This window comes from Chelonia mydas, chromosome 3, assembly GCF_015237465.2.
Source record: "Chelonia mydas isolate rCheMyd1 chromosome 3, rCheMyd1.pri.v2, whole genome shotgun sequence".
Classification (NCBI taxonomy): Eukaryota; Metazoa; Chordata; order Testudines; family Cheloniidae; genus Chelonia; species Chelonia mydas.
Genome location: NC_057851.1, coordinates 115376700 through 115391663, shown reverse-complemented (window position 1 = coordinate 115391663; position 14964 = coordinate 115376700). Strand labels below are relative to the sequence as shown.

The 14964-nt window shown below is 39.7% G+C and overlaps 1 protein-coding gene across 1 annotated transcript in view; it reads left to right on the top strand.

Moving 5' to 3' along the window:
* TMEM242 (transmembrane protein 242) overlaps positions 1-10205 on the top strand; it is a 36436-nt gene extending 26231 nt beyond the window's left edge. The window contains exon 4 of the mRNA XM_007063637.4: positions 9735-10205. Within this exon, the coding sequence (XP_007063699.3) occupies positions 9735-9833 (99 nt within the window). The 3' untranslated portion in view covers positions 9834-10205. The remainder of the gene's footprint in view (positions 1-9734) is intronic.
* Positions 10206-14964: the final 4759 nt, after the last annotated feature.

Sequence of the window (14964 nt, the reverse complement as noted above, 5' to 3'; positions counted from 1 at the left end):
AACCTGAGAAAGGAATAACTTTATAAACAAATTAAAAATTCATATATCTACACTTAAAAAAAAGAAAAGAAAAAAAAGAAATTTCTCTCTTTTGGCATTGCTCAGATTTAGATCTCTGATCTCTCTTCTGATTTAAAATAATCTCCAAAATCATCCTTTGCTATCAATATAAGGAAGTATGACTTTACATTCTCTAAATCCTATCTATTAATAGAGGCCTTACTATGACTGTAGATGTATAAATACAAACATCCAGACTAAAACTACCAATGCTACTACAAGAAGTTAAATAATATACCTACAAAGATTCATCCAGCCAGAACAAGGCTTCTAAATTTTTTTGTGGTGTATGTTATCTACCCTCTCATTCAAAATTGCATGGACTCTCTCTCATTTGCATAATATCCTGTGGCAACAATACCAATTGTTTACATGGAAAAGTAACTTTAGAAGTGTCTTTATGTATTTGCATCTGTTAATGTGATATACCAGCTGGAAGAAGGAGACGTAGAATCATCTGACCACCCAGCTCTCTGCAGTGCACCAGTACAATTTGAGAAAGAAGCAGGGTGGATTGATTTAAATCAGAGTAATTTTAAATCACTGCTTTTAATCATTTAAATCAGCAAGCAGGAAATCCTCAGTTTTAAGCTTGTTCCGCATTTATATTTTTTAGTTATTTTCCTAAAGAAAGATTGAATTTCATTGGTTGGTAACTGTTAAAACATGTTGATCTGCAACTAAATATAACCTTTACACTAAATTTGGTACTTCTTTTTGCCAACCAGGAGGATACACTATATCTGTACATATTGATTTAAGGAGTTATATAGCTTAACTTACATTTGTTCAGATTCTTAATTTTTTTACATTTTATGTTAGAAAATGGTGAATGATGAACTTTTTATTTACTAGAATTAATGTTTTTACTTGTGATTTGTGTCAAGTTGAATTTGGATAGCAATTCAAATTCAACAAAAATGCACAAAAACAGCACTTATAGTTTTCTAAATTAAATCTACTTTAAATGTGCTGAATACGTAAGAATTTTTTTATCAAAAAGTGCATCAAAATATGTTTTGTATTTAAAACTGATTTATTAAACAAAGGAAGTTCTACTATCTGTAGTCAGTGAATTAAAGTGATGGTTTCTGGTCACCATGTCTTTCATCTCACACCTAGTTTTTATACATAGTTTGGAAGAGGAAAACAAGCTATTCTGGTTTTTCAACTGCCAGTTGGTTTCTTGACTTTGAATGTACTATTCATTAAACTGAACTATTTGAATAAAATGAAATGAAGAAAACATTCTTTTTGCACCTGCAAAAGAGGCTGGTTTAGTGCTTCAGCAAACTCTATGCAGGTGTTTGGCAGTGACTTCCACCAGTTAAGTGGTTTGACTTTCTTTAAAACTTAGCAGCAAACATGTATGACTTGATATTTTTTGTAATTAATTGATTTTAATAGATTATAACTTTAGGCCTTAACATACGTTGTAAATTTCATATTTAATTTTAAATAGGTTTGTGCTTAATAGATGAATCTGTATTTAATTTAAATTTTTAAAAATCCATTTTTAAAAAAATCATAGATTTTTATCTATGCTGGATAGAAGACAAAAATCTAATCCTTCCAAGCTCTTCTATTGGTAAATGTTGTTAAACATTGATTTCTCCATATACACACATATTTTAATTGATAATCTAAATTTACAGATAGGCAAAGTAAAAAAAATGAATTAAGCTTGTGAATGAACAATAAAAACAGGTATGATTTTTTCATTTGAGGATATTTACTTGGTATATTTTGACATGCGATGTTGACAGTTAGTGCTTTAATGGTTTATAACTTTTTGAATCTCAATATCTACTGTCATTTAATAATGCAAATAGAGAAAAAATAAAAAAAATGCTTAAAATAAGCATTGATATTATCCATCAAAATTATTTTAAAAAAAATAATTGAATTCTGCCAAGCCTAAAGATAGAGTGGCTTTGACGAAAAGGGTACACTTTTTAAAGCCAGCACAGCTTCATTTTCATTGGGATTCCCTTTACAAAATAAATTTTCCTCCCTCTTCATAAATTTTAATTTTTAAAAGAAATATGTGAAAATAATATAAAGTATGGTACATCTATATTAATTTATGATTGTGTACACAATATGACTGAGATTCTGGAAACACTCATGCTTAACTTTATGCACTGTGAGTTCAATTGATTTCAGTGAGACTACTCATTGCATAAAGTTAAGCACACATGCAAGTCTTTGCAGGATCAGTGCGCACTATGGCATTATACCCTCCTAAAGGTTAGAATTCTCTCTGTTTCTCTGCGTAAGCCTGAAATACACAATCCAGAAGACAGGTTAATAAACATTCCTATGACAATACAGAGTAGAGTAGTTAAGATGAAGTATGATATGCTGCCTAGACTGACCTTTTAGATGCTATTTTCTTACACCTGTAATTTTTGAATAATTAGGGAAGATTTATGGTACTTTTCCAATCCAGAATGAGAGCTGAGATTTTGAAAAAGAGCATTTTTTCTATGCTCATTTTAGAGGTCATTTTGCACATTGGCATAAAATCACCGACAATGAGTGTTCCACTTTACCTAGAAAATCAGAGGATTACCTTGAGCTAGCAGGCTGTCCACTCCACTCTTAGAATATTTGGAGGGGCTGCATGCTTGTCATTTTCTAAGAATAACTCACTATTTCTGTATGCTCACCAAGATCTGCATTTGCTAACTGGTATGACAGCAATAATTTTGAGATTTGGGGAAAGGCAGTAAGAATAACAACCCTCTGTGATTCTCTTAACAAATCCAAAGCCTCTGAATTCAGTATAGGGCCACCTTTCTCATCTGTTTGTCGTATAAAATTGAGTAAGGATGATTAGAATATAAGACATATGCATACTGTATTCTGCTCCCAGTCACTATTCCATTTCAGAGTATCTAACCTCGTTTGACATGGAAGATAATGTAAGCAATTTTAACTGGCACAAGTACTAAAATAGAAAACTAATAATCCTCAGAATCCGGGTTGCCTCTTATGAATGTCAAACATTAAAGAGAACATTCCTTTGAAAAACTTTCACTCTAGGATTCATAAAGATGCTCCACCCCCACCCTCTTTCCATTCATTTTAATATGAACGGACCCATAAGTGCTCTCTGTAATAGTACGATCCCTATTTTTGTGTGACATTCTGACAATAATGTATATTAAAAAGACATTATTTAATAGAAGATGCTTTTAGGTCCCCTCTTTTTCTCCTGAGGTGGGATCATTAGGTTAAGATAAAAAAAAAAAGTTATCCGTAGCTATTAGAGATTATTTAATGCAGTAAGGTAGATGAGACCCTTTTAGAAAGAAGCCTGACAGTCAGAGGTGGAACAGTCACTGCAATTTATTTGGTAAGAAAAAACAGCCTCAGGTTTTGCAGTATCTGTGATAAAAAAAAATAAAAGTTCCGTTGAGTGAAATTCACTTCAGAGAGCTGCCTCCAGGAACTAAGCATGCTGGGATGTTAAATCAGGGAATGTGGTTCAAGTTCTTCACATAAGGTTAGGTTTAGAACAGGGGCGGGCAAACTTTTTGGCCTGAGGGCCACATTGGGTTTCCAAAATTGTTTGGAGTGCCGGTTAGGGGAGGCTGTGCCTCCCCAAACAGTCACAAGTGGCCTGGCCCCCACCCGCATCCGACCTCCCTTGCTTCTCGCCCCCTGACGGCCCCCCCCAGGACTCCTATCCCATCCACCCTGCCCTGCTCCCTGTCTCCTGACCACCCCTGGACCCCCCACCCCTGACTGCCCCCCGCCGCCCTATTGAACCCCTCCTCTCATTCCTGACTGCCCCCGGGGACTCCTGCCCCATCCAACCACCCCTTCTCCCTGTCCCCTGACCGCCCCCGGAACCCCTGCCCCTGACTTTCCCCTGCCGCCCCATCTAACTCCCCTCTCCTTCCTGACTGCCCCGCCAGGATCCCTGCCCCCATTCAATCCCCCTGTTCCCTGCCCTCTGACCGCCCTGCCCCCTATCCACACCCCCACTCCCTGATCACCACCCCAAACTCCCCTGCCCTCTATCCAACCTGCCCTGCTCCCTGCCCCCTAACCGTGCTGCCTGGAGCACTGGTGGCTGGCGGCGCTACAGCCGCGCCGCCCAGAACACCAGGACAGGCAGCCGCGCCGCCCGGCTGGAGCCAGCCACGTCACCGCGCAGCACAGAGCACCGGGTCAGGCTGCGGCTCTGCAGCTGCGCTGCCCGGCAAGAGCTCGCAGCCCCGACGCCCAGAGCATTGCGCCAGCGGCGCAGAGAGCTGAAGCTGTGGGGGAGGGAGAACAGCAGGGGAGGGGCTGGGGGCTAGCTTCCCAGGCCAGGAGCTCAGGGGCTGAGCAGGAGGGTCCCACAGGCTGGATGTGGCCTGTGGGGCATAGTTTGCCCACCTCTGGTTTAGAAAGACTATCTTAGAGAGGGGCCTGCGATAGTGAAACTAGCAGAGAAATGTACAATACCATCTACTGGTGTTCAGTTTACTAGACTTAATTGAAGATATCATTACAATTGAACTATGTGCCCTAGTGTTGCTGACAATAATAAAGAGCCATTTCAAAACATTGCATAACTCAGTACATTGCACATTAGCTTTTATTATTAAATTCATTTTAGTTTGAGACTATTGGTATGTATTGCGGGAATCTGGAAGGTAAAGATCACTGTGTAATCTGTGTTCATAAGAAAGACGTTGTCAGGTTAGGTTCCACCTGAAGGGCAGTGATCTTTAAATGAGAAGAAGAGGGTTTAGATATAAAGTAAAAAGCGTGCTAGTCACCTCAAAAGAGCAAGTAAAGACATGGGGTCCAATTCTTGAATCTGATATCAGTGGTACAAAGGGGGTGTACAGCTGGACAGATGAGCCCCTGAACATTTCCTCAGCATGGGGGAATCACTGATTAATGTAGAGCGGCCTGTATGCCATCCAGGGCCTAGCATAGCCAGAGTACAGCAACACTACAGTGATCCCCAGCCGCTCACCAGCCCTTTTGGGCTATTGGCAGTTAGATGCATGTCAGAGCAGCCCTGAGGCTGCTGTCAGTTATTTTGGGGATTGAACTGAGTCCTGTGCCAAGCATAGCTGGGCCAGACCAAAGAATCGGACTCATGGTTCCTGGAAGGTACTGGCTTGTCCCCAGCCCTGAAGGACCCACTGTCACAGCCAGATTCTTTCCAGACACAATTTTAGTTTCCAGACATAGGGAGAACCTCCCCACCCCCACCACAAAACAGTTCCTCAGCCAACCACTGGGATACAGCTCCCAGGCACTTTTCTCCTTTGCCTCTCTCAGTCCCTCCTGCTTCAGGACCTATTGCAGGATTTTTCTGTTCTCTTTTAACTGAGCACTGGCTCCCAGGTCTCACTCTCTGGAAGCTCTTTTTCCCCAGCAAGTTCCTTCTGCCTCCCCTCCCTGGGGACGCTGGCAGCCTGTCGCAGAGAATTTCCTACTGCTCCTGTTCTCCCTTCCTTACTGACTGCCTGGCTCTGTATAGCTGCAGGTGCTGCCCTGCCCTCTTAATTGGCCACATTAAGAGTATCTGTTCTAGCACAGAGGAGCTGGACCTGCTTCATTTAAAGGGTCCTGCCACCTTGTGACAGTCTCTTACCAGAAGAGCTTACAACCTAAGTTCAGACAATAAGGTTCATAGGTGAGCAAATAATAATATTGGAAGAGAAGGGACAAAGATTACAAGAATAAGATTATTCAGTCACTGAGAGACGCACATCTTAGTTCCTTTACATCAGAGGGTTTGTTGTCTAAGTTATCTCAGTTCTTATAGGGAACGTGGCAAAAGAAAGTTTTATGGGGAGATTTGAGTGCAGGCTGAGAAGTTCTCTGTATAGTATGTCTATACTACCCGCCGGATCAGCGGGCAGTGATGGATCCAGCGGGGTTCGATTTATTGCGTGTAGTCTTGGCGTGATAAATCAACCCCCGAGCGCTCTCCTGTCAACTCCTGTACTCCGCCCTGAGAGGCGCAGGCAGAGTTGACGGGGGAGCAGCAGCAGTTGACTCACCGCAGTGAAGACACCACTTCGGTGAGTAGTTCTAAGTATGTCGACTTCAGCTACATTATTCATGTAGCTGAAGTGGCATAACTTAGATTGATACCCACCCAGAAAAAGGAAGAGCGTTCCAGCACAGAAACAGGCACAGAAGTAGAAGTGGGAGAAGAGAGCATCAGTGGTGGATGGTGGGGACAAGGGGAAATACATTATTAGATAAAGAAGCCCAAAACACAACACTACACACACAGTTTTCTCCCCAGGAAGGAGAGAGAGAAAACAAACCACTCATGACAAACATTACCCACGTTGCTAACACACTACTGAAAGGTGCCCAGATAGTACAGTGATGAAGGTGGCTTAGGAAATAATATCATATACAATCTTGTGAGTAATACAGATATGAAAACTTCCCAATAAAAGTTAATAGCTGTGACATCTGTACTTGAAGCAAGAGGACGCTCTTTAGAAATGCTGTAACGAAATTATATATTGTTTATTATTTAAGTGCCAACAACAGGCTGGACACTGTACCAGTCACAGAATATTATAGAAAATTCCTCCTTTGAAGGGCTGACAATTTAAAAGATAATATGGAGAAGACAAAATGCAGTAGTAAACTTTCAGGAGAGATTAATTTGCAGTTATAATTTATTATTATTATCATCATCATCACCCATGGCATCACAGAACAAGTGAGTTTATCGAAGAGATTTGAAAGTAGAGAGACTGGTAATTTTGTGCAGTGGGATGAGAAGAGCATTTTATGCCTTGGGGTGGCATGGAAGAAGGCATCAAAGCTGCAGTGAAAGGAGGCAAAAATGGGACATTGAGTCTAGCATCGCTGGCAAAGTAATATGATAATGTAGATGAGAAGCAGAACAGATTTGTGATGGTTCTTAAAGGCAAGAAAAAGATGTTGAATATTCCAAATTTTATGCTCAGGTGTGAGGAAAGAATTGCTTTCCCAGGAAATGAGTTCCTTTTATGTGCAGAAAACAAATGAACATGCTGAGAGGAGATAAAGAAATGGAACATTCTTAAAGCCACAGTCACCACAAGAGGTTTAGTGCTTTCTGGATAAATACACTGTCGTCAGAATAGGCCTTTAGTATTTTTATTGCTCAGACAAGATTGTCTGGTACATTGTGAGGTTAGTGTTTTGGTCTCTGAGTTGTAATGAGTTATCTGTTAGTAGGGAAGCATTATGTTTTATTGGATGCTTCTACCCCCCTCCCCCCCCCCCTTTCTGGAGCTTTTATACTATTGCTTTTAGTTTTTCTATGAAATGTTTATGCCGTTTATAAATTGAGGGTGAGAGCTTATGAGTTCAGCATTTAAATTTTGGTAATGAAAAAATAAAACAAATAAATAAATAAATAAAACGAAAACTGAATGTAGAGGTGTAGCCGAGAAGCAGTGGACCAGATCCTCAGCTGGTGTAAAATTTCATATTTATCTTCCCTGACACCAGTTGAGCTATAACAATTTACACAAGTTGAGGATGTGACCCATTATCTCTTTTTAACACCAAGATACTTAGAGCAAAATTGTTTCAGTGTTGAGAATACATAGTGTTGATTGACTGGTTAGTAAGTAACGATTTGAAGTACACAGAATAGTACATAGAATACACATAGAATAGTACATAGAATAGTTTGCACACACCAGAGCACCCAGGTGACTGAATTACAAGATAGGAAAACAGCTGAGCCACAGAGCTGTGGTGGGTATTTCCTGCTGCAAGTACTTGCATTTAATTGTCAACAGTTGTTTAATGTAATTTGGGTTGTCCCTTATGTCAGCTCTGACACTTGTATGCAATATCCTTAAGATATATTAACTTTCCAATCCATCAGCAATGCTTACCTGAGATAGAAAGATCTGGCCATTTGATATGAAGTGAGGGGAGTAAGAAATCGAGTACAGGGTGAAATAATTTTGTGTTAAAATCTCTCAAAGAGGATAATATAACTCAGTTTTCCTCTTATTTCTTCATACAGTATTTTTCACTTGAGCAGCAGTGCATGGGGAATTTTTTTCCCTCAACTAACGTCCCAACATGCTTTCTTGCATTGAATTTTTTTGAATTATGGCATCTCTAAAAAACGTTGTCATTTCTTTTTAAATTATTTTGTTTCTCATTTCTGTATTTTGGCCACATTCCAGCAACATTTGTATAAGGAACTGTAGCTTCTCTGTCAGAATTTCTCTTTCACTGAAGAATTTAATTAAAAAATACCCAGGGATATTTGTAATTTTTTTTATTGTTACCTTTTAACACACACAATGCCCTCTTTAATATGTTAGAGGAGATGGCCCAATGATCCAAGAAGCATTACATTTGAAATATCTAGGTTCCCTGGACGCAGAGTTCAGAGCAGGACTGAGTCAGCCCTTTACCCTTGAGAGGTAGATAAATTGAGTTTACATGCAGTTTGTTGTCCTTGAATACCAAGGTCCTGTCTTCTTTCTGGGGACATTATAGATCCCCTAGCACTTCCTAAAAGTAAGAGTTGGCCAAACATTCCCTTCAGTTCACCCCTTTCCTTGTTTTTCAGCAGGATTTGCCCTGGTTCCCTTGCTTCCCAGTTGTGGCTGTACTTCAGTAGTGCTCTGTGTAAAACAGTTTAGGATGAAAAGCGCTGTATAAATTTACATTTTCTACAGAGAGAAGCCTTCTTTAAAGAAATAGGACATTGCTACTGCCCTGCAAAATTTGCCATTAAATTAGACCAGTGGTTTTCAATCTTTTTTTCATTGGAGGACCCCTAAAAAGTTTTCGAATGGTGGTGCGGACCCCTTTGGAAATCTTAGACTGTGGATGCCCAAGGGTCTGTGGACCACAGGTTGAAAACCACTGAATTAGACTAACCCTGGACATGGTGACAATAGGGTTACAACAAATACAGATTTGATGATACTTATTGTTATTTTGGTATGCAATGTATGATACCAGATTATATTTTAATCTTGCAGCAGACATTTTTATCCATTGAAGCTTGACACTGTAGACAGAGATAGGAATTTCAGATCTCATTTTTCCTTGTTATTGCTGTACACTTTACATGCTTCCCTTAAAAAATATCAAAACCAGGCTTCTTATTGCATCACATATATTCACATCCTAGGATCAAACAGAATTAAGTTATGTAATATAGTTGAGGGATTTTGTATCCACCTTTTAGAGTCCCTGATACATATTTATAGACTACCAGGGTTTCATTAAAGTGTCTTTCTCCCATTTAAAATGTTCTTAATCTTTTTTTCTTTGTTTAGGAGGAATATGCACTACAGTCAGAATCTGTACTCCTGCCATTCAAGTAATTTCCCTTCCTCCCCCAAGTAAAAATTCTTAGTTATATTATAGCTGTGTAGGGAATCATTTGGAAGCAAAGAATCTAAGGAAGACAGCCTGGACAGTCTTGCAGAGTTAGGAACCCGGGGGTTATCCTTAGATATGTTTGTTTTCTGACCGGTTGAGATAAAATGTCTACAGGTGGAAAGTCTTAGATTTTAATTGCTTTCGGAGTCTCTCTCTCTCTCTTTCTCATGTCATGCAACCAGATTTTGTTGATTAACCCAAGGTTGCGAGGTGTATCTGTCTTGATTTGTTTCCTCTACAACAACTGCTGACTAATTTAATATTTTCAACCTCCCTTATAGATGAAAGAATTTCGTCATAAAATGCAATCAATATTTCCAGCAATTCCTAAAAGTGCAGAGCACTCAGTTGAATGGGAAGACTTACTGAAATCCAAATGAAAGGAGCAGAAAGGATTCGGAATTTTATACTTCAGTGGGAGAGACTGCAGAACTTGTGGAAAAATCCCATCTAAAAAAATAAGAAAGAAAGACTGATTTGAATGCATGGAAGTGAGCACATTAGTGACTGTTTGCTGAACATGGGGGCGGCAGTTATTATTTTAACAGCAAAAGAACTGTTATGTTTTTGCTGTTACTTTTTCATCATCATCATTAGAGTTGAATTGTGGAGAAAAGAATTTTATGGGATACCTTGGGCTGAACTTGAAAGAATAATATAACTGTATGAGAACGTGTTTCAGTAAAACAAAAATCAAACAAAAAACTGATCTTGAGTGGATATTTACAATAAAATATAGTTGCAAACTCTTACCCTCTCTTGCTTCTTGGATAAAATTCTAGGTTGTTTGGAAAATAAGGAACAGCTGTAATTTCATTGACATTTACCTGTCTTATTAGGAATAAACGTGGCTCAGTCCATCACATCAGATCAGTTAATACAGTAGAAAAGGCATGTAATGGGTTACCTCAATTCCTGAGGATAGAAGAGATACCTGAATAATACCTATTCAGCTATTATGGGGGGAGGGCTGAACACATCCAGCATACCAAGGATATACAAGAAAGATCTATCTGGTTTCCTCTATAAAGTGAAGGATGTTCTCTCTATAAAAAAAACATTTTTTGATCCATTGTCTATTTTTTTATTGGGACTCTGTAACAACAGGTCTGATAGCTTGCACAAGAACCTGTCATGAAAATGAAGACGCTATAAAATAGTGCGACATCCAGTCTGCCCTATACCACAAACACTTTTCAGCTAAGAAGCCATGTGAGCAGGTATAGTTTTCAGTATCTGTGTGGTTCCTATGGCTCTGCTACCTGGCGAGTCCTAAGTAATGTGTCATTTTTCATGCTGAAATGATCTCATTGTGTGGGTGTAAGCTAAGGAAGATAAATGTCTAATTCAAATGTATTTGCCGAACTTTAGATCTAAAACAGTTGTAAAAAATATTTTTAATATGTAAATTCTTCCAGTGAAACAATTCCCCCAATCAATTATCAGATTTCTTTTATTAATTGCTCAAGGTCCAATTAGTCAGCCATCAGGTTTAATAAAGTGCTGTTGAAGTATAGCCTTTGTGTTTAAACCTTTTCATATCTAGTAAAGAATATTTTTTAAAAAATCATAAAGGTCAAATGAATAATAGAGTAGCGTGGTTTCTCGCTGTAATATACCACAAGGATATTATCTTTGAGTAAACTGAAGTGGAATAACTGACAGCATTTAAATAGCTTACCTCATGCATTTCAATATTAAACAACACACTCTTCAGCACACATCCAAAGATGGCCTTATTTCATTATTTCTGTTAGTTCATGTACAGTATTTACTAACTACTGTATTGCCTAATGCTAAGGCAGCTTGATGCTGAGTTGCCAAGATTTAACAAGATGGATGTGCCATTTGAAAAGCCAAAGACAATCAAGTGCTAAATAAAATAACTGAATGTTGCATCATGTCCTTAAGATGGCTAGGCTCTGGTTGAACTGCATTCTTGCTTCCACACAGCTAATAACATGCTTAGGAATAGCCTGTCCCATATGTGGTAGCACTTCTAAGGTCCAGAGTCCACCACAGATCTTAAGAAGCACCTGCACTCTGGATTGACTTCTTTGGTGTTCCTAAATTCAATAGCAGTTGCTACTTTTGTTTTTCTAAGCCCATAGCAGTAATCACAGTGCTTCTAAGGCCTGGTCTGCACTACAAGGTTAGGTCAATGTAAACTGCCTTGTTTCTACTGAGCTGTGGAATTGCCTTCACTTAAATTTGGCATTTGAAATAGAGGCAGGCCATTTATAATATCAACTCCTCCAATGTAAGGAGTTATAGTAATATAAGGTAGGTAATCTGGATTAGTTGTGGAAAGATTCTGGCTGCTTCAAGGCATCTTTGCTTGAATGTACATCTGTGTTGTTTTCATTCACTCTCACCTGTTCTTAACCACATTCAGTAATAAATGAGACAAGCTTTCTCACCAACAGAAGTTGGTCCAATAAAAGTATTACCTCACCCAACTTGTCTCTAATATCCTGGGACTGACATGGCTACAACAACACTGCATACACCTTCAGTAATAAGACTCACACAAGCTCTGTGTATTACATATGAAATCTGCCTATAAAACTATTAGTCACAATCCTGTGTTCCTAGGAAAGTGTGGTTGCCCTCACTTTTTCCCCGCTGCTCATTTTGTAAAAAAGCAGGGAATGTGGGGTTATGGGGATATAAAAAAACTAGAACAGGTAATGTCTATAGAAAAATAATTTACGTATTACACATTCTTTCTGAAGGATCCTGAAGTGCTTCCCAAAATATATACAGGACCCATGACACACAACTCTCTCTGCAGTAGAGGGTGGCAAATGAACACGAAGCACAGTGCTCTTGTGTGGGAGGTGGAACTATTTGATACATGACATCTGGGCCTCCTACATACTCTGACAAAAAGTCTCATGGGCCCTTAATGGCCTGATTTTGGCACCTTCCACTGATTTAAACCAGTCATGAGTGCTGAGCACCTCTGCAACCTTAGGCCATGAAAATACACACAGAGCAGACTGGACCTTGGTTTTTAAGGTTTCATTCAGAAGCCCCCGGAGAGTTAAATGTGTGAATAAGGATGAAGAGCTGAATCAAACACTGCTGAGTTTGAACCTGTTGCTGTGGGGATTCTAGATGTTTCAAACTTGATGCGCAGGCCAGTAAGCAATCCCATCTGGGTAAAATGGTCTATAGTAGCATTTGGAATTAAGCTGACAGAAGTTTTTTGTAATTTGTCTATTTCTTTTTTACCAGGGGCATATTGTTAAACATCCCCCGCCTGTTAACTAATTTAACAGCTAATGTTATCCTTTATGTGAGCACCATCTGTGTATTGTGTTCTGAATGTTCCTGACTATGGAAGAGCAGAAATTATATGGAATTTCAGCTTTGCCTTTTTGTCATTATCTTGGGCTGAGTATGACAAACAATCACATTTATCTCCTGGAGCACACAATCATCCTATTAACCAGGAAGACATTTTTCACAGACTTAAAAAGGAACAAAGCAGATATTATCTTCCCACAAGCAATTCATTTCATGGGTGCTGAGCACTAGAAACATAAAAAGGGGTGAATGAGACAAGGTATTTCCCCTTTACATCCCAATTAAGAGGGATTTTAGTCAACAAGGCCCATTTTAGTGGTTAATCCTGAAATCCTGAACTTGAATGCACAAAAGAGCTTTTGTAAAAAGCAGAAGAGAACTTGGTTTGAACTATTTTTTCCGTGCATACAAATAACAAATTTTGTTTGGCCATTTATTACTACCAAATAGGGTTACGGTTAATTTAAGTTTCAAGAGAACAGGTCAGTTATTCATTAGACTGGTAAGTAGGCCATTTGGCCTCGTTTCATCCTATGTGTTTTTCTGATAATCCAGGGGACGGGGAAGGACACAACAATTAATAGTTTTAGTATGCAGAACAATATTCCTCCTATGGCTGTCTAGCCCTAGACCACAAGAGAATGATGAAAAGAATTAAGGACAGACAGAACCAACCCTAACTGACTGTAATAAACTATATATTCACTGCCCAAAACTCTGTTAATACAGTGTTCAGGTTGAGTACCAGCGCTGGTACCTTCCAGAATGTGAAATGTACCAATACTTAAAACCTCTCCAAAACAGGAAATAAAGCATTACAGTAAAACAAATTTAAACCCTTAAAAAATGCACCTCTCACCCCCACCTTAACTCTGCCCTCCTGGAGTTGGCTTTGGGCATGGGTACTAAACCAAACCTGACCTATGCCAAACAAAATCTGCTATTTTCTGGGTTGTGTCCCATACAATGCTATATTGTCATGCCTCCTCATAAACCCCTGACTCTCCCTCTGCTAGGTATAGCTGTATGGGACCTGGGATTAAGTGCAGTGAGTCGCCAGAGGTTGCACTGAAATCTGAGACGTGCAGCTGCAGCTAGAAGAATCAGGATGCTTTTTTCCTGGGCTGTGCTATGTAGACTGTCCAAGTAGATGGACACACGGGCATCTCTTAGCTCTAAAATCTATGAATGTATGGGCTGCTACTGTCTGCAACTGTCACTTCCACAGGCCAGCATCCCAATACATATGTCAAGAAAACTGGGGAAGATAAGAGAGCTTTAATCCTTTGTAAAACTTGCATATTCTCAGTGCCCGTCAGAACTCCACATCTACACTGGCATTCCCACGGTGCTTGCTCTGTCTTCTGTACTGCACTGTTGTCCTGAGGAGTTCTAGTGGTCAGGTGGCACACATCACTCTGCCCCAAATGCTCAATAAGGGCTAACTGAAGATGATGGCCCGGAGGGACTCCCTCTGACCAGGCTGAATAGGTGTTACCATCTCCATCTGGCAGGACTTTGGTGGTTTGCCTGGAGTAGATAAAGTGGTTGAGTCTAGTCTAGTTTATATAAATTCTTACATCAGCCTCATCACAAGTTTAGTGTTTGCTAAGCCTGTCCTAAAACTCAACCTTTATTCTAGTGCAGAGACGGCCAGGAGTCACCGCCCCCCCCCAACACACACTATGCCTGTGCACTTTTCGCACTATCCTCCAAATGCTCAGGAAGGGTGCAGTCCTGTGATCTCACACAGGCAGTCAGTGTGCCATTGCTCGAAGAGGAGAGAGTGAAGCTAATGGCACAGTTAATCTCAGGAACTCATTGACCAAATGATCCCAAATTTGCACCATAAACTGCAACATGGCTCCTGTTGTGGCATACCAGTTTTCAAGACAATCTCCTTATGCACATGGCATGCAGTGCAATTTGAATAGATTAAAAGCAGCTTTGGGGAGGGGCATATCTGAGGCACCCCAGACCAAATTACTCCAAACTTGCACCACTAATTCTACCCTCTGACCCTGATGAGGTACAGCAATTTTCCAAAACAATCTGGGTATGCCTATGAATGTTAGAGCACTTTGAAGTACCGGCTGCAAATCTTCCAGTACCTTCTTAGCTGATGCAGACAGAGGGTAACTAATGTGCACAACTCACTTTCAGAAAGCTACCAAGGGAAGGACTCACATTCTCAGTACA